The 19,552-nt window shown below is 48.6% G+C and overlaps 1 protein-coding gene across 2 annotated transcripts; it reads left to right on the forward strand.

Annotated features, from left to right (window-relative positions):
• Nucleotides 1–558: 558 nt before the first annotated feature.
• On the forward strand, nucleotides 559–18,205 carry SEPSECS (Sep (O-phosphoserine) tRNA:Sec (selenocysteine) tRNA synthase). 2 transcript variants are annotated; one of them, XM_078869235.1, is made up of 12 exons: nucleotides 559–748; nucleotides 3,881–3,995; nucleotides 4,519–4,673; nucleotides 5,550–5,668; nucleotides 8,015–8,173; nucleotides 8,821–8,974; nucleotides 9,647–9,749; nucleotides 10,466–10,595; nucleotides 12,121–12,212; nucleotides 13,915–14,008; nucleotides 14,527–14,608; nucleotides 15,307–18,205. In XM_078869235.1, the coding sequence occupies exons 2-12, from the start codon at nucleotides 3,882–3,884 to the stop codon at nucleotides 15,890–15,892; spliced, it is 1,788 nt and encodes a 595-aa protein (XP_078725361.1). In that variant the 5' UTR covers nucleotides 559–748; nucleotide 3,881; the 3' UTR covers nucleotides 15,893–18,205. The 2 variants fall into 2 exon arrangements, with proteins under 2 accessions (XP_078725361.1, XP_078725362.1); XM_078869236.1 differs by lacking the exon at nucleotides 559–748 and adding an exon at nucleotides 2,915–3,213.
• Nucleotides 18,206–19,552: the final 1,347 nt, after the last annotated feature.

Consider the following 19,552-nt stretch of genomic DNA (forward strand, 5'->3'; position numbering starts at 1 on the left):
CGGTGGATGACCAGAACCACGCCCGGCCGCCTTTGTCTCCCCAGTTGGCGATGTTTACAAAACACCAGGTAATCATTTGAGGCCATCGACCGAGGAGAGGCCCGTGACCGGTTCAGATAATCGTCACAACAACCACCATTCACCACTAAATGGCGGTGACGTTACCACGGCGCCTGTGCCAGGCTAGGTGCACGTTAAGGCCACATGAAGTGTCGAACGCCCGCTGGCAGGAGGTTACGGAACAGACCCAGGTACCATGGGTCGACTGACTGAGGTGTAAATGTTGTGGATTTGTGCTCCAACACCGGTGTGTTGCTGTACTAGTAACGATTTGGCATGTTGTTTACGTGACAAACCTGACTAATTAGCTGTCGGGTGTGGCGAGTTTAACGACACATTTATATTTACGCGACCTCACCCAAAAAAAAAACCTTTTTGTGGATGACTGAGCTGACTGGGCCGAATACACCACGTGTGCCCCCTATTGTCTTTAAACACGTGTACACGCACGTGACCTCGTGTACAAATCAGCACGTGACCTTCGCCCCCGCCGCGATCACGTGATCCCCGCAAGCTGAGCCGACGTCACCTCGCGGTGTCGGCTTAAACTCGTCGATTTAAACGTCGTTTACTCTTTTGAAATCACAACTTTCAAAAATAAACAACTAAAAGACATTGGCACCACGTCGCGGCTTGAAGGCGCTTTCACGTCCTTCATTCGCTAAATATCGCGGCCCTGAGCGAGCAGGTAAGAGGCTCTTCGGGGTAGGAACGGCGCTCGGATAAAATCCCGGCCAGCAGAGGCGAGCCCTGCGCGGCGGGACGAGGAGGCCCAAAGGGGGGGGGGTGGGGAGCGCGGTGGTCCTCTGATGCCACAATTGTTCCAGTCCGTGTACATGCCCCCCACATGGGTTACATCCAACCCGGTGTACATGCCCCCCCACATAGCCTGCACAAGCCTGTGGGCGCAAGTGTTGTTAGCGAGCAGCTCTAAAGAACGGCACACGCGAGGACGGGGAGGTTAACGCCACTCCCGCCTTGCCGTGTCCGTCAGTGCTGATGCCAAACTCGGCGCAACACGCGTTCGTGTGTGCGTATGTTGAACTTCTTTCGCACCGTACGTAGCCAAACGTGCTAATCGGAGGTGCGGGGGAAGGACATCTCAACACAAAACTGCGCATAGCTGCAGTGGTTTCATAATATCGGAAGGAAGAGCGTGCACATTGGCCAAATCACCTGCAATGTCACATCTGGGAAGCTAAGCGGAATTTTGAGCCTGGATAGCGTTTGGGTGGGCGACCACCGTGCACGGACAGGATCCTATAGGCTGCTGCTGCGGGGCCACGTGATGAGCAGCAGAGCCCAAGGCAGTAAAATTGTACGGTACTGTGCACCTACATCTATGCTCCCCACCTTCACCGACCCGCACAGGCCAGCGTGGTGAAGTATGGTGAGGACACCCCGTCGTCTTGCACGGTGAAGGGAAGCGGTCATCAACCAGTTGATTGACATACAGGAGATGCACTGTACATGTAAACATTCAAATGAATGTAGTCGCAGTACTGTACTCGGTCCAGGTTGCAGTGACACTGCACAGTGCACACTAAATTGATTCAATGGACACCCAAGGCATACTGTAGAGAATCATCTGCTAAGCCAATTGTTAAATCAATCAATGAAACATAAGAATAGGGTTTTACCCTTTTTGATAATAAAACAGGTGTTAAGATGTAACAACCCAAATAGATACCTTTTGCAAGCAATCAAGTCTGCATTAACGACACGTACTTGTGGTGAACATGCAAACAAACATGCCCTGATAACGTATGCATTGCCTTTGAAACTGAATGGCCTGTACCAGAGACAGCATTCTTTATGGCCTGTCTCTACAGTGTCAGACCAGAGAACGCCAAAAGACGAACAGTACAAAGACGATGCACTATATTACGGGACCTGTTTAATCAACATTTGTATTCCTTGAATGCATTAATTGAGTAAGCAACACATTCTCTTAGGTTTTTTCGGTAAAGTCACGTAGGTAAAAAATAATAAAATAAAAATAAAGGAAAATAACTCAATTGTGATTTCATTGAGTTAATTTCATTTATTCTTTTATTTTATTATTATTTTCCTACGTGACTTTACCGAAAAAACCTAAGAGTATGAATCCTTGCAGTCACGAAAGCTTCAAATCTAGAAGAAACACATTGTTGAATCAGTTAACTGGAGAATTTCTGAAGGAGCGATTGGTTGAATTGGTGGAATGGTTGAATTGATATCACAAATTAATGCATCGTTGGGTAAATTAGGGGCCGTCCATAAATGGCGTCACGCACCTAGGAGGGGGGGGGGTCAGACATTTGTGACCATGTGTGACGGGGGGGGGGGGGTGAGAAATGTGACGTCACATCAAAATGCACAACTTTAAATAAATATAAACAACACGTTCTACTTAATTAAATAGACTTTTTAATAAATGTTTTCTCCTACAACACCAGAGTGTAGCGGCACATTAAATACACACTACGATGACAATAGTTTAAAGCTATTTGAAGCATGTTTTCTTTTTGGGGAGGGGAGCAGAGCTTTGTGACGTCAAATTTGAGGGGGGTCTGACTTTTTGTGATGTCGTGTGACGAGGAGGGGGGGGGTCAAAAATCGCGTGACGTCATTTATGGACGGCCCTTTAGTTGAATTGATATATTGTTGAATCTGTGAATAGTTAAATTTATGACTCAGTTATTTGTTGAGTCAATCATTAAATTGACTAATCAATGCATGCTTACATTCATGAACAATTTAATTAACTGAAATTATATTCACTTCAATTACTGTTTTGGATCAGTGAATGGTTGAATCAATAAACAGTTGAATCAATGATTGGTTGACTATAGTTGAATTGATGAAGGGTAAAGTAAACGGTTGAATGAATGGTCAAATTTATAAATATGTAATGAGCAACTTCCGCGACACGTCGTGTAGAGGATACTTCTTTATTACTCACACTGGGCACAACACAGGCCAACACTTATTCTTTCTCACACTTAGTACAACACTAGATATTAACGTCTCTACTGGCTACACACAGCCGATCACTCGGCGTGGTCCCATCGCCCTCACTCGGCTACGCCGCTGGCTAGCGGCGTGACAATGACGGCGATGGAAACCACGGAGGAGATCTTCCACGTGGCCGGACGACAGAGAGAGATGTCGGTGAGCAGCGACGCAGCCAGGACCCAAGACCCCACACATGAGCCCCGAGCCCCGGGTTCGCTCCCCCTTCTATCCCCCCAGGCGTGGCTAGGTCCCGCCTCCGGCCATGCTCTCTCATGGAGCCTTCGAGCAGGTTCCCGGAGTATCTCAGCTAGCCCCACCTTATACCTTTGCCCCAAATACACCCCCCTCTCTGATTAGTTGTTACTTAACCGTGCCCATACCCGTGATTCCCCTTCCAGGCCAGCAGGTGTCACCCTGTCATTACAAATATTTGAATCAATGAATGTTTGAATCAGTGAATGGCTAGAATGACGAATAGTTGAATTGATGCATGATTGAATTCATACATAGTCAAAGTAATGAATAGCTGAAACAATGGATGAATTAATGAATATTCAGTGATGCATAGATGAATGAATAGGTGGATCCATGAACGGTTGGATCAATATCTATTGAAATGAAGTAATAAATAAATGTTTGATTCATTGATTGAGCGGTTTAACTGTACATTGTTAAACCCATGCAACAGTTGAGAATCGGGTTGGCGGGTCGTTTCGCGTGTTTCTCCCCAGGATGTTTGTTTTTAGCGGTTTAACTGTACTTCGTTAAACCCATGCACAGTTGAGAATCGTTTTCGCGGGCCGCTCCGCGCGTATCTCCCCAGGATGAACGAGGTGAACGCGGCACTGTGCGAGGGTGTGGTGCCGGCATCATACGCACGCCAGGGCCACGAGGCACGGCGCGCGCACGAGAAGGTCGTGCGCGTGCTGCTTGAGAAGGTGTGGCACACGGGAGACGGGGTCAGCGAGCGACGAAGGAGGCTATGGGGGTGCTTTTGGCACGGAGGTCGCACGGCGGCCGCAAACATCGTGAATCTTTGAATAAGACCTCAAGTTACATTTTTGCAGTGAGAAATGGCAGTAGAACACATGAGAGTAGGTGCTTCCACTGTATCACGTCGTGCACTCAAAATAGAAATCAGAATGTGTCTTTGTATGTATGTGTGTGGGTATGCACAGCCTATCCATGTATATGTGGCGACCCAAGTTCGATTCCCGTTCAAAGCCAACACCAGTGACGATTATCTGAACTGGTCATGGGCCTCCCCTGGTTCGACTGAGCCTCAAATGAGTACCAGGTGCGATGTGTAAATCTTGCCACTAAGGAGACAAAGGCAGCCGGGCATTGTGCTGGCCACACACCCCCTCGTGTAGCGTGCCAGCCTTCATAGGTGCTCGCTAACATCATTTACCCCAATAGTCTTAAGGCTATACGGGGGATTTTTGCCTTTGTCATGCACAGCGTAAGCTGCCAGAGGAAGGCTGGGAGGACCAGACGATCGAGCTGCTGCTGCAGGAGCTGTCCATCATGGACTCCAACAACTTCTTGGGAAACTGCGGCGTTGGGGAGCGTGAGGGCCGTGTGGTTTGTGCTCTTGTGGCCAAAAGACATTACAGGTGAACCGCACTCAAAGACAAATATCCCCAATGTAACTTAAACAGACTAGGGGCAAATGCTGTTAGCGAGCACCTATGAAGGCCGGCACGTCACACGAGGGGGTGGGTGGTCAGCAACCTGGCCCGGACACGCATACAGACACACGTACGTGAACGATAGGTCAGTTTTAATCTTCAATGTAATTCAGGGACTGTCATGTCTTGGTGTGGTGCCTTGCACCTATCTTGCATTTGGTGTTAAAACATCTCAAGGAATTTATATTCTTGTGCAATTTGTACTTTATCTATACTTTATTTATTTTTTGTGACTTGCTTACCTTTTGTCTATCTTGCACTCATATCATCTTTTGTATTGTTGATGTAACTTTCTGACCACCCGCCCCTACTAAAGATTCTGATTCTGAGTTTACAACAGCACGTCACGTGGGATTTGTTTAACAGTCATCAGGTGCATGCAGCGTGGAACGAGTTAACTTGTATTTGAATGGGAAAGAGTAAATTTGTGAACGCAGAAAGACGTAGCGCGGTCGTGGGTCTCAAGGGCTGGAGTCTGGGAAACCCTGGTGTAGGTTTGTGTATGGGGAGCATTAGTTGGCGCACTGTGCTCCGAACCCAGTCGCCCGAGTTTGATTCCCGCTCACAACAACCAACTTCAGTGACGAATATCTGAACTGGACTTGGGCCTCTGCTAGGTCGACTCAACCTTAAATGAGGACCTGGTGAGACAATGGCGGCCGGGCACAGTGCTGGTCAACCACCCCCTTGTATGCTGCTCCGACCTTAATAATAGGCGCGCGTTAAGAGAACTTGCCCCAACAGCATGTTCAGGGTCACATTGGGGGATCGTTGTATATTTGTGTGTGTGTGTGTGACAAGGATGATCCATGGCATCGGGAGGTCAGGTGACATCACAGCTGTGCAGCCCAAAGCAGCCGGCTCAAGTCTTCTCAGCAAACTGGCAAACTCAGTCGCCCTGGACGTGATAAGGACCAGCGGTGAGTGAGGTGTGGACATGTGTGCGTACAACAACAAAGATCCCCCGTGTATCCTACACAGGCTGTTGGGTCAAGTGCTGTTCGCGAGTGCCTTTGAAGGCTGGAACCGCACACGAGGGGGTGGGTGGCCAGCACCACGCCCGGTCGCCTTTGTCTCCCGAGTGGTGATGTTTACACATCACACTATGTCCTCATTTGAGGCTGAGTCGAGGCCCAGGACCGGTTCAGATAATTGTCACTGGTGTTGGCTGTGAGCAGGAATCGAACTCGGGTCGCCGGGATCGTAGTGCAGCACGCTAACCATTACATATACATGGATATGCTGCACATCAACAACAACCGCCATTCGCCACTAAGTGGTGGTGACGTCACCACGACGCTTGTGGCAGGCCGTGTGCACCTTGAGGCCACGTGAAGTGTCGAACACCCGCTGGCAGGAGGTCACGGGGCAAACCCAGGTGCCACGGGTCGACTGACTGAGATGACCGACATGAACGGCTGATGCACCACCTGTGCCCCCTACTGTGTGTGTGTGGGTATGCTGTACATACCCACACACACACATACATCAATACACATACACAGGCTGTGTGTGTGTATCCACACGATCCCCCAATGGTGTTCACCAATGCATAAGTCTGTTCACCCCCTGTGTATGTGTCCATATTTTTCCATTGCACCCATGTGTGTATATATCTGTGTACACGATGACGTCGCCCAGCGGTAGCTCGTTGGCCACTTATTGCAGAGGTTCGTGGTTCCAATCCCGCAGGCCACCCCGGTTAATACTGCGATGTGCATTCATTAAGTTATCCTATAATGCCACGTGTTTTCATAACGCAAATAGAATTTTTACACCATGAATGTAATAAGGAACACATTTTTTATAATGAACAGAACTACGTCGCGCGAGTAGGAACAAGCTGTCGTACAGCTGCCTCGGCGTAGCATCACACAAGGCAGGTTGCTGCTTGATGCTTCTAGATGCTACCCACACTCCTCAGTATTTATTCCGCCTGCGTACACTGCTCGCGTGTCGTCGCAGATGGTGCTTTACCCCATGTTACATATTATTTATTTTAACGCGGTGTTCGTCAGGAACGCAACTACTACTGCAATATAGGAGAACAGACTGTATTTACTGTAATATCACCATACGCCTTCTGCTTCACAGTGGACGTTAAAGATCATGTGTGACATCATGTAAAACGAGGCCATTGTGTGCTGGTGTCATGGTTGAATTTTTTTCAAAATTTGAAAAATTACCCTTTACACGAAGCAACATTACCCCCTACTGTAAAACTACTACAGCCTGTGTCTGTGGAGCGCAGCAGCATCTTCCTTTTAGACTAGTGCTATCAGAATAATAGCGCCAATAGAAAGTGTGCTAAATTATTACAATTGTAGTGAGTCCAACTGAGTCGCAGACATTGTTTTGGGAGCAAGACTATTACATCAACTCAACACAACATAATGTAACCTACACTCGGGTGTTGAACGCCCATCTAACCACGCTACGGCAGAACTATACACGGTCCCGCTATCCCGGTCTGGACCACGAGCTGGGTCCCTGACTGTGTGGCTAGAGGCTTCTTCAACCCGACATGGATCTTCTTCACCAACAACCCGAAGAACCCCGAGCCCCTCACGGGGCCCGTTATATCGGCCCGGGTTGGGGCTAGCTCCGCCCATCGCCCCGCCCACCTTCTAGATCTCTCGAGCTCTTTCCTGAAGGCTCCCGAGAGTTCCTCTATACCACGTGACCACCCAGCGGCCCCGTCCATCGGTGGCCCCCCTCCAATATCATCCGGTCACGTGTCGGCAGGTCAACCAGCGTATCATGCCCGAACGTAACCCTGGCTGGCTAACACTCTCGCTCCCTCACCGGGAGCCCGCACCGCACACAGTACGTGGTGCCTCTGCGCTAACCAGCGCTCACCCAAGCCCCGCTAGGGCTGGTACCGGGCTGCACATAATGACAACATATTATCCACCGTGGCCTCACAAGCCCTGCACCAAACAGTGAAATTCACAGTCACTACACAATTATTATACATCTGTGCGCTTGTGTGTGCGTGTGTATGTGGGCTTCTGTGTGTGTGCATTCGTGTGTATGTGTGTGCTTGTTTGTGCGTGCTTGTACATACATGTGTGTGCGTGTGTGTGCATACATGTGTGTGCGTGTGTGTGTGCACTTGTGTGTATATCTGTGCACGTCTGTGTGTCCGTGCGTGTGTGTCCATGCAAGTGTGCGTGTTTGTCTTTGTATTGTGCGGAGGTGTGCATGCATGTGCTTGTGTGCGTGCCTGTGTTTGTGTGTGCGTGCATGTGTGCGTGCGTGTGTAGGTGTACGCAGTGCGAGCGCATGCTTCGTGGTGCCGGTTGCCACGGGCATGGCGCTCTCGCTGAGCTTCACAGCGCTGCGATCGCACCGCCGCTCCGCTCGCTACGTGCTCTGGCCACGCATCGACCAGAAGTCCTGCTACAAGGCCATGCTGTGTGCCGGTGAGGGCCGTGCTGTGTGCCGGGTGAAGGCCGTGCTGTGTGCCGGGTGAGGGCCGTGATGTGTGCTGGTGAGGGCTGTGCTTTGTACTAGCAAAGGCCGGCGAGGGCTGGTGAGGGCCAGGAAGGGCCACGGGGGCTGGGTGGGGTGTAGTGGCGAGTGAGGGTGTAATTAATTATTTGCTTTATGGAGACAAAGGTGGCCGCAGGTGGTGGTGGCCACACCGTCCCCTCCATAGTTGGTGCACCATGCCGGCCTCCACAGATGCAACTTGCTAACAGCACCTACCCCAGCTGTGTGTGGGCTACATGGAAATGTGTGCGTGTCTGTGTATGGGGAGGGTGGTGTCAACGTGGTTAATGCACTTCGCTTCAAACCCGGCGGCCCCATTTCGATTCCCATTAACAGTCAGCACCAGTACCATTTATTTGAACCGGTCCTGCCCCCCCCTAGGTCGACTCAGCTTCAAATGAGTACCCAATGCAATGTGTTAAAAACATCGCCACTCTGGAGACAAAGGCGGACGGGCACGTTGCTGGCCACACCGCTCCGTCATGTGCCGTTCCAGCCTTCACAGGTGCCGCTCGCTAACAGCACTTGCCCCAACAGTCTGTTAAGGTTATACGGGGGATCTTTTGTCTTTGGCGAGGTCTGGAGCCCGTGGTGCTGGAGAACCTGCTAGAGGGGGACGAGCTGCGCACAGACCTCGGGGCACTAGAGGCGGCCGTGGTGGAGTTAGGGGCAGAGAACATTCTGTGTGTCCACTCCACCACCTCCTGCTTCGCCCCACGCACTCCCGACCGGTACGTAGCATCAGCAGCAGCATCAGCAGCAGCATCAGCAGCATCATGAGTAGCAGCATCATCATCATCAACAGCAACACCATCATCAGCAGCAGCATCATCATCATCGTGACTGTCATCAGATTTCCTCTCTCGGACGCGTTACCCCCTCTGGCTGCCTCTCCGTCTCTTCTAGCCGTGAGCTGTTCTGTCTCACTTGTCTCCACACTCACTACGATGGTCCCAACCTGTGCACATTGACGATGATGTGCAATGATGATATTGACGATGATGACGATCTTTGATAGTGATGATTTTGTTTAATACGTAGTAGGCTTTCGCGACCAATATCCATAATAAAGGGGGTTTCTTTGGGTTAGATTGCGTAAATGTGTCGTTAAACCCGCCATCACCCAATACAGCCAATAAGTAAGGTTTGTCACGTGAACAAAACATACAAATAAGTTGCGAGTTCAGCACACCAGTGTGTTGGAGAGTAAACCCACAACATTTACAATTCGAGCATGACGTTTTACACTTGTGATTATAACCAGCCTCATGGCGATTGCCATAAAACCTTTATTAGTGATGATTTTCGTTGATGACAATGATGTTGATGACTATGATGTCGATGATAAGGAAGTTGATGTTGATGATGATGGTGGTTGATGATGGGTGTGGTTGCTGCATCAGTTTGGAGGAAATCGCTGAGATCTGCAAGCGACACGGAATCCCGCACGTCGTCAACAACGCGTACGGAGTGCAGAGCAGCAAGTGCATGCACCTCATCCAGCAGGTGACTCCTCGCTCACCTCACTCACCTCTTCCAGCAGGTGACTCTTCCTCCTCGCTCACCTCCTCACTCACCTTTTCACTCTCTTCATCCAGCAAATAACTGCATCTCTTCGCCCACCTCATCATGTACATACATTTACATTTGTGCCTGTGCGGTGAGTGGCGGGGCAGTGGTTAACGCACTGCGCTATGATTTCCGCTCACGGCCAACATCGGTGGCAAATATCTGAACCCAGTCCTGGGCCTTCTCTAGTTTGGTCCAGACTCTGGGGATACAAAGGTGGTCGAACGCGGTGCTGCTTACACCACCCCTTCATAGGTGTACCATGCCGGCCTTCATAGGTGCTCGCGAACAGCACTTGCCCCGACTGCCTGTATAGGCTACACAGGGGATCTTTGTCTGTGTGTGCTTGTGTGTGCGGTTGCAGAAGTGTAGCGCGTTACACTCTGAACCCAGCGACCCGAGTTCGATTCCCGCTCACGGCCAATACCAGTGACGATTATCTGAACCAGTCCTGGGCCTCCCCTAGGTCGACTCAGCCTCATATGAGTACCCGGTGCGATGTGTGGAAACTTCGCCACTGGGGAGACAAAGGCGGCTGGGCATGGCGCTGGCGAACCAACCCCCTCGTGTGCCATGCCGGCCTTCATAGGTACTAACAGCACTAGCCCCAACAGTCTGTTGAGGCTATAGAGGGGATATTTGTCTGTGTGCAGGCTGCGCGTGTTGGCCGGGTGGACGTGTTTGTGCAGAGTCTGGATAAGAACTTCATGGTGCCAGTGGGAGGCGCCATCATCGCTGGCTTCAACCGCGACCTCATCGCTGACATCGGCAAGACCTACCCAGGTACGCAGCTACAATGTGCACACATGCGCGCATGTGCATGCATATGCATGCGTGTGTCTGCGTGTGTCTGCGCCATGTGCATGTGCACCGTGAGTTCCGCAGGCGTAGCACGGGCTAGAGAAGAGGTGGGTGAGTGTGTGAGTGAGTGTGTGAGTGGGTGGCACCTGACCCAAAATCTGGTAAGGCTATTTGGGGGATCTTTGTTGTTTTTGTGAGTAAGTGAGTGAGTGTGTGTATATGAGTGAGTGAATGTGTGTGAGTGTGTATGGGGAGCGGTCGTGTTGTGGTTATCGCTCTGCACTTTGAACCCAGCAACCTGAGTTAAATTCCTGCTCACTACTAAAACCATTATTTATACAGGTCCTGGGCCTCCCATAGGTTGACTCAGCCTCAAATGAGTACCTGGTGTGGTGTGTAAACATTCGCCACTCGGGAGACAAAGGCAGCCAGGCGTGGTGCTGGCCAACTACCCCCTCGTGTGCCATGCCGGCCTTCATAGTTGCTACTCACAGCATTTTCTCCAACATTGTGTTAAGACTATACAGGAGATCTTTGTCTTTGTGTAGTGAGTCCAACTGAGTCGCAGACGTTGTCTTGGGAGCAACACTATTTATTACATCAACTCAACATAACATAACCTATACTCGGGAGTTGAGCACCCATCTAACCACGCTACGGCAGAACTAGACACGGTCCCGCTATCCCGGTCCAGACCACAAGCTGGGTCCCGGACCGCGTGGCTAGAGGCTTCTTCAACCCGACGTGGATCTACACTCACCAACAGTCAAGAACCCAGAGCCCCACACGGGGCCCCCGTTATATCGGCCCGGGCTGGGGCTGGCTCCGCCTCTCGCCCCGCCCACCTTCTCGATCTCTCTGGCCCTTTCCCGAAGGCTCCCGAGAGCTCTTCTATACCACGTGACCACCCAGCGGCCCCCGTCCACCGGTGGCCCCCCTCCAATATTATCCGGTCACGTGTCGGCAGGTCAACCAGCGTATCATGCCCCAACGTAACCCTGGCTGGCTGACACTCTCTCTCGCTCCCTCACCGGGAGCCCGCACCGCACACTGTACGTGGTGTCTCCGCGCTAACGAGCGCTCACCCAAGTCCTGCTAGGCCTGGTACTATACCCAGTAACCGGGCTGCACATAATGACAACATATTATCCGCCGTGGCCTCGCAAGGACGACACCACACAGTGACATTCATAGTCACTACATTTGTATGTATTTTGGAATTATTTTACACACTGTACATAGCCAACCATGCTAATCATGCTGCATAAATTGTTTTAATATGAAAATCGAATGCACGATTCTGTTTACTGTTCACGATCTCACTGCCTGTCTCATCTGCTCTGTTCCGTTACTTCAATCGATAACTCTAGGGTCAAAGATTTAGCAATTTAAATCTTCATGACCCACCACACTGCGTCTTCCGCGTTTACCAATTGAACTTAATTCACATGCAAATTAAGTCCGTTACACGCTGAACACTGCACGCGTCTTTGTTTTTTCTCATCAGGCCGTGCGTCTGCCGCCCCGTCGATGGACTTCCTCATGACCATGCTGTCCCTGGGCCAGCGTGGATACAAACGCCTCCTCGCGGAGCGCAAGGTGCGCCCCGCTGCCGGATGAAAGCCTCGACGCACCGTGTCGGCCGCGGGGGTTGTTTGACCGTACTTCACAACGCTGGTCAGTGCGGGCTGGTGAAGCGCGGTGGGGAAGGGGAAGAGGATGGGAGAGAGGGAGGTGGCACCCACCAACCCCAGGACTGGTTCAGATTTATCTCTTGCTACTGATATTAGCCATGGCCAGGAATTTAACTCAGGTCTGCGGGTTCGTTGCGCGGTTTGATGCTCGGACTTCCCGTGCGTGCATCAAGTCGCACGCGTAGAGATCGGTTGTGCACAGATTTAGACGAACAATATCGCACCCATAATCGAGGTTTTTGGGTTAGATCGTGTAAATATATAAATGTGTCATTAACCACCCGGCACAGCCAACTAGTAAGGGTTGTCACGTAAACAGAACATGCCAATTTGTCACTAGTACAGCACACCGGTGTGTTGGAGAGCCAAGCCACAACATTTACAAACCGAGTACGACGTTTCGCCAGTAATTACAACTAGCTTCATCAGGCGACAGACAGATTTGTGGAGAAGTGTTACTGTTTCGTTCCTTATGTAGCGGCATCGATGTGTTGACCACCCTTCTGCACTCTTGCACAATGTGGGGGGGGGAGATTACTGATGCATGTGTATTATGCGAGCCCTTTGAACTTGCCCTTCCTGTCTAGTGTTTATTAAAATAGCCCTACCACCGGTAATCCCTATTGAAGTACGCTGCCTTTTGTAGGCATGCATTTTAATCGTGTATTCTTTGATGATTCTCTTCCTCGCAGCACTAAAACGGTAGCTATCTGAACGGTTAAAGTTAATTAGATTTCTTTCAATTTCTATGGATTCTCTCATTAGTCTTGGTCAGTAGTAGCTAGTTTTGCACAAAACTTCAACATTATCAAAATCAATTGTGTCCTTGTTGCAACGCATGTTCTGCTACTGCTGGCAGTTGCATTTGGGAGAATTTAATATTTCTCTGATGTTATTTTAGTCTCGTGCTGATCATTCGTCGTGTTTGCCCAACATAACATTTACCACACGTGCAGTTAATCCTGTACACACCTTCTGTTGATAGCTTCGGTAATACATATTTTGTACCAGATATGAAATTCTGTATTTTATGTACCGTGCCAAATCTGACTCTGATGTTTTGTTTTTCCAAACATCTGGCTAGTTTATCAGTTACTCCCGCAATGTATTTTGATCGTTTTAATTACTTGGGCAGTTTCAATGCTCTTGTTATTTGATTTGGTTTGGGTATTCAATGCCCTGTTGATTTGTGCATCATTGTAACCATTCATTTGCTGCGCTTCTTTAACATGTTGAATTTCACTTCTCAGACTGTCACAATCTGACACTTTCTTAGCTCGATGAATGAGCATCTTGATAAGAGCAGATTTCTGTGCGGGGTGATGGTGTGACTGCATTCAGATAGACGTCAGTATGCGTTTTCTTTCAATAAACACAGTTTTTTTACCATTTCTACCCCGTAAAATAACACAACATTTCTCCCCCGTAAAATAACACACCGGTGTGCTGTCCTAGTGACAAATTGGCATGTTCTGTTTACGTGACAACCCTTACTAGTTGGCTGTGTCGGATGGTATTGGTCGCGAAAGCCGATGTGTTAAATTTCACACCCATAAATCTCAACATCCATGTGTAGGAAATATACACGTGTGTGTGTCCGTGTATAGGCAATGTACACATACCTGGAGAACAAGATGAAAGTGCTGGCCCTGGAGAACGGAGAAAAGCTGCTACACACACCGCACAACCCCATATCCCTGGGTACGCACACACTGGGACCAAGACAGAGATCCCCTGTTGGGGAAAGTGATGTTAGTGAGTAGCAACTGTGAAGGCGTACATGACACATGAGGGGGTGGGTGGCCAGCTCTATGCCCAGCCGCCTTTGTCTCCCCAGTGCTAATATTAAACATTGGTACACACACGGGTGACGCATGGATACATGGATGTGCATACACGCAAGTACGAACACATGGACATTCATACACGAGTGTACGTGCACAGGTACACACATATGTACACACATGCACACACACAAATAAATACAAAGATCTCTTTTGCATCCTGCATAGGCGGTAGGGGGTGAGTTGTTAGAGAGCATCTATTAAGGTCTGCATGGGGCAAAATGGGGTCAGGAGCACCACGGCTCCCCAACACGTGTAACCATGTGTACGTCTGTGTCTCCATGTGTACCGGTGTATCTGTCTGTGTGTGCTCGTGTGTATACCTTTTTGACCATATGTATCCGTGTGTGTCCGTGTGTGTGTCCGTGTGTATAGCGATGTCCATGAGCTCCCTGCCTCCAGCTGTTGTGACACAGCTGGGCTCCATGCTGTTCACAAGACAAGTGTCCGGCGCCAGGTTGGTGCAGTTTCCTGTATCGATTCATCGACTCCGGTTCGTTAGACACGATGCTTCCGCTGCGTGACGATGAATTTTCCTCGTGTGTCTCTTAACCTCGGTGAGTGTACTTAACCTCGGTGAGTGTACTGGCAGTCTATAATGTAGACTGTAGCCTGGTTTTTAAGCTTGGTGAGCGTATTGGCATTCTATAATGTAGACTGTAGCAATGGTTATGAAACTGAGTGAGTGTACTGGCAGTCAATAATGTAGACTGTAGCCTGGTTCTTAACCTGAGTGAGCATACTGGCAGTCTATAATTATAGAATGCCAATATGCTCACCAAGCTTAAAAACCACGCTACAGTCTACATTATAGACTGCCAGTACACTCACTCCGAGTAAGAACCAGGCTACAGTCTACATTAATGTTTTTTGTTTTTTTTATCATTCATATTTTTATTCACTTTATTTTTATTTTTCTAATAACTAAAGAATATACATAATTGTATGTACATCACACATTATTATGGATAATATTGGTCTCGAAAGCCTAAGTGTTGAATCCATGTGTCTTGTGTGTGTGTGTTTGTCCCCATGTATCTCGTGTCTCTCCCCATGCATCCTGAGATTTGTCCGTTGCCATGTGTCCCCATGTGCCTCCGGGTGCATTCCGTCCCCCTCATCATGTCCCCGAACGCCCCCCTCCACCCCCTGCAGAGTGGTCCCGCTGGGCGGGGTGACGCAGACGGTTGGCGGACGCGAGTTCCGCGGCTTCATGTCGCACTCGCCTTGCTACCCCGTCGCCTACCTCAACGCCGCTGCAGCCATCGGCATGACGCAGGCGGACGTGGGCGCCTTCACGTCGCGCCTGTCCCGCTGCCTCGACGCGCTGCGACGCGACGCGTGCAGGAAGAGCAGCGGCGTCAATTCGGACGGAGACGGTGCAAACGCAAATCCCGGTGACAAAGGTGGCGGCCAGGCAAATTCGGGCGGCAAGGACACCAACCAGGAGGATGGTGGCGAAGACGACGACGACGGTGATGACGACGGTGATGACGATTTTGGTGACGATGCTGACGTAGAACAGGAAGGTGACGTCCGTTGTGAAGCCGGAAGCGATTTTGGTGGCAGAACAGGGAGCCATGTCCGATGTGCAGGAAGTGATGTCAGAGATTTAGGAAGCGCTGGTACGGATCAAAGAAGTAATGTCAGAAATACAATAAGTGATGGCGCAAATAAAGGAAGTGATCTCACAGAAGCCATTCCAGGGGTTGAGGGGGACAGTGGCGGTGGGGGAGAGTGAAGGTGTCGGGGACCTGAGCGTGCAGCAAGCAGCACGGCGCTAAGGAGACAACGGCTGAGGGAAGAATTTCAGTGGCGAAGGGCGGTGACTTTATCAGAGAAATATGGAGCTGCCTGTGGATTAGCTCCTGTAAATGACGGTTACAGTGAATAACTCCACTTGTTGCCGAGACTCGTCTCAGTTGATTAATCTGATTCTGGTAATCGTGTTGATCAAGCGGGAAACCGGAGCAAGACTATTGCAAGCAAGGAAGATGGAACCCCGCAAATGATTTGGTGCTCGTTCAGTAACACTTTCCGACCGGGGGTAGTAGTGAAGCCTTTATACATTGCCTCCGTCTGTCCGTAATGAGAAGACGCTCTAGCTCTCGCAAAGATGATCCGATAAGAACCAAACTGTAGCATACAGTTGTGTCGCTATGAGGGACTTGAGGCCCTCGAGAGAAAAAAAACGGCCAAATTGATCAAAGTTTTTGCCTAAAATTTGGAAATAAAAACAAGCGCTCGACGGGACTCGCAGGGCGTTCTGCTTCCTGTGCGCTTGGTGTGAGGGACGACCGTTGCCATGTCACTCTTCAAACACCGGACAAGCCCGTGTTGGGAAGCTTTACAGAATCCCTGCATGTGCATGATTTTTGCTTATTTCCGATCAAAGAATCGAAATATCCATTGCGGGTACTATTATTATTATGTAGCTACAAATTCATTTTGTTAAGTTTGTTGAGCTGGTTGGCCAGGATTGGTCAAAAACCTAGCCCACTTTTCACACAGGCAACTGGAGAGCGCAGACTAATTATTACTAACCTAACAATAAAATTAACAATAACATATTTAAGAATCACAATAGATCAATACATATATACTCTTTAAAATAATAATTAAAATAACAATATTAAACTTTAAATCTAATTAATGGTCCTCAAACTATATTCTTGGGTCTTTCGGTAAATTCACGTAAATAGGTTCCAAGAAAATAACAAAAAACTACGACGTTTCGATCGCAACACAAGCGTTCGTCATCGGGAAGAAAAAAAGAGGGGGACAGCTGCTGAGGCAAACTGTTTTAAAGGGTTAAAATAGGTGTTGCCCAAGGGTCATAAACGAAGTGGGCGAGGCTAGTGATGTTACTGTGAGAGGTTAGCATGGTAATGAAGGATCGCAGAGCAGCAACGTCGAGCAAGGTGACTGTTTAAGTGTGGGAAAGTTAACCTGTTAATGTAAAGTCAGAGAGTCGAAAATAACAACTAACATCGGAAAGTGGTAGGATGGGAACATCACAGCCAGTTATGAGTTAAACTGGTTGATAAGTCCTTCCAATGATTACTCAGTTTATACCCATCTTCTCGATTGAAGTTGTGTCTGTATATGTGGATGGCTTCATGAACGAATCTTTGTTGATAGCCAGTGGGTTTGCAAAAACACCTTCGTCTTAGAGAATTCAATTTCGTGTGAGCCCATCACATTAAAACAATGATCAGCCACGGCCAAGGTATTGGTCCTACCGTGTTGCAGATCTGCCTTATGTTCACGAACATGGTCCGAGACATGTTGCTTAGTTTCCTCAATGTAACTACTGCCACAGACACAGCTTAGTTTGTAGACGCCGGGGTATTGCATATCAGGGATCACATCCTTCACAGATGGGATCAGATCACGAATTTTATGTACTGTGTTAAATCGAACCTGGATCTTGTGTTTGCTCATGATTTTGGAGATCTTTTTGGTGACCCCTGCTATGTATGGCAAGGTGATGGTTTTGATTGGGTCCTCAGATGGTTCTTTCCCAACGGTTGGGGTAATAGCTTTACGGATTGTGTAGTCTGAATATCCATTCATTTACATGCTAATTTCTCACGTTAACATCACTAGCCCCGCCCACTTCATTTATGACCCTTGGGCTACACCCATTTTTTTAAACCTTTAAAACAGTCTGCCTCAGCAGCTGTCTCCCTCTTTTTTCTTCCTGATGACGAACGCTTGTGTTGCGATCGAAACATCGTAGTTTTTTTATTTTTTGTTATTTTCTTTGAATCTATCTACATGACTTTACCGAAAGACCCAAGAATATGAATTCCTGCAGTAACGAAAGCTTTAAGTCAAGGTCCTCAAACTATCCGAGACACTTGTTCCAGTGCCCAACCAGGCTATTATTATTTAATTTAGAAACACCGTGAGCATCAAACTTAACGCCACGAGGAAAATGTTTGCAATTTAAAAGCAGTTACTAGAAAGCAATCGATCTGGGTGAGAATGGAAAGTACATTTTCCCTTAAAATTATAATTTTAGTAAATAAAATATTGCATGTGAACAGGATACATGGTAAGAGCTTTGCGTGTTCTATGCTGATTTATATATTTTGTCCTTTTCCCCAATGGTATCCCGATCACGCCGTCAGCATCGCGCTTTGAAACGAACAATCTATTCGAAAGCGAATATCACAGAACTACCTCTTGAGATCTCAAGTGACCTCTGGTCCTCACACAGTAGAGGGCAGCACTTTCCCATCCGCTCTGCTAGACAGAGAGAGACGTTGGTCGCACTGCAGTCACACCAATATTTGGAATTTTGCCAATTTATGTGCAGGACCACATTTTAAAGTGACGGCTTTTTTTGTGCAGTCATTGGTGACCGGGCTGAGACCATGCACTTGAGAAACCCGTTTTTTAATCACAGCTCAATCTCCGCGAGCCTGCTAGGGGGTCTCATGTAATTCTGATTTCCGCCTGACTTTATATTGGCCCTCTTATCTGTATGCAGTGCTGTCCTTGTGGACTACTGCCCCCCAGTTAACAGACTGGGGAACGCAAACAAGATATTGGAGCCCCCTCCCCCCACTGCCACACCCGCATGGTCAGGAGCCACATTCAGGAGCCAAGCAAAAAACATACTCTGAAAAAAGGGGAAAACCTATTCTCATATTTTGGTACTGGCAAAGGAGGTCCCATGATGTAGATGCTCAGCCCGAGCTCTCATTACTCTGATAGTGCATTGTCTTTGGGCTATACGCCTTTTGACGTTCTCTGGTCTAACACCGTTTGAGACGAGGCTCAAAAGAAAGATGTCTCTGGTGTGGACCAATCAGTTTCAAAGACAATGCATATTTTTTTGTTTGCATTCTGACCACAAGTATTGCAGTTAACGCAGACATTCGTTGTAAAAGGTTTCAGTTTGGTGTTTTAACACCTGTAAAAGTCGCCAGAAAAAAGGGGGAAAACCTATTATATTTTGGTACTGGCAAAGGAGGTCCCTTGAGGCCTTTAGATGTTACCTAAAAGTCAAAGAGTGCATTTGATGTTGCACACCGAGGGGGCGTCACTGCAGTGACGTCACCGTCGCGCGATGACGGTGACGTGGTCGGACAATGCACGGATTAATTTAATCACTTATACTGAGTAAAGTTGTGCTGCTGCATTGGCAGTGGTACACAATTAGCAACAGCAAACTCAACGCAGTCGTCAATAACAATCCTGTGTGTGTGGCCTTAGAAGATAAGTAATATTTTAAAATACTTTTTTAAAAACACGCTTTAATGAAATGTACCGTACGAGTAATGGCAGAACTCCACGACTCCAGGAAGTGGCCCCAAAGCTTGCCATAACGTAAGGGGCTGTGGTTATTTACAGCCAACGTAAGTTGAGCATGGACAATTAGACCCAAGCC

Source organism: Lampetra fluviatilis, chromosome 27 (assembly GCF_964198595.1).
Source record: "Lampetra fluviatilis chromosome 27, kcLamFluv1.1, whole genome shotgun sequence".
In the NCBI taxonomy this organism is placed as follows: Eukaryota; Metazoa; Chordata; class Hyperoartia; order Petromyzontiformes; family Petromyzontidae; genus Lampetra; species Lampetra fluviatilis.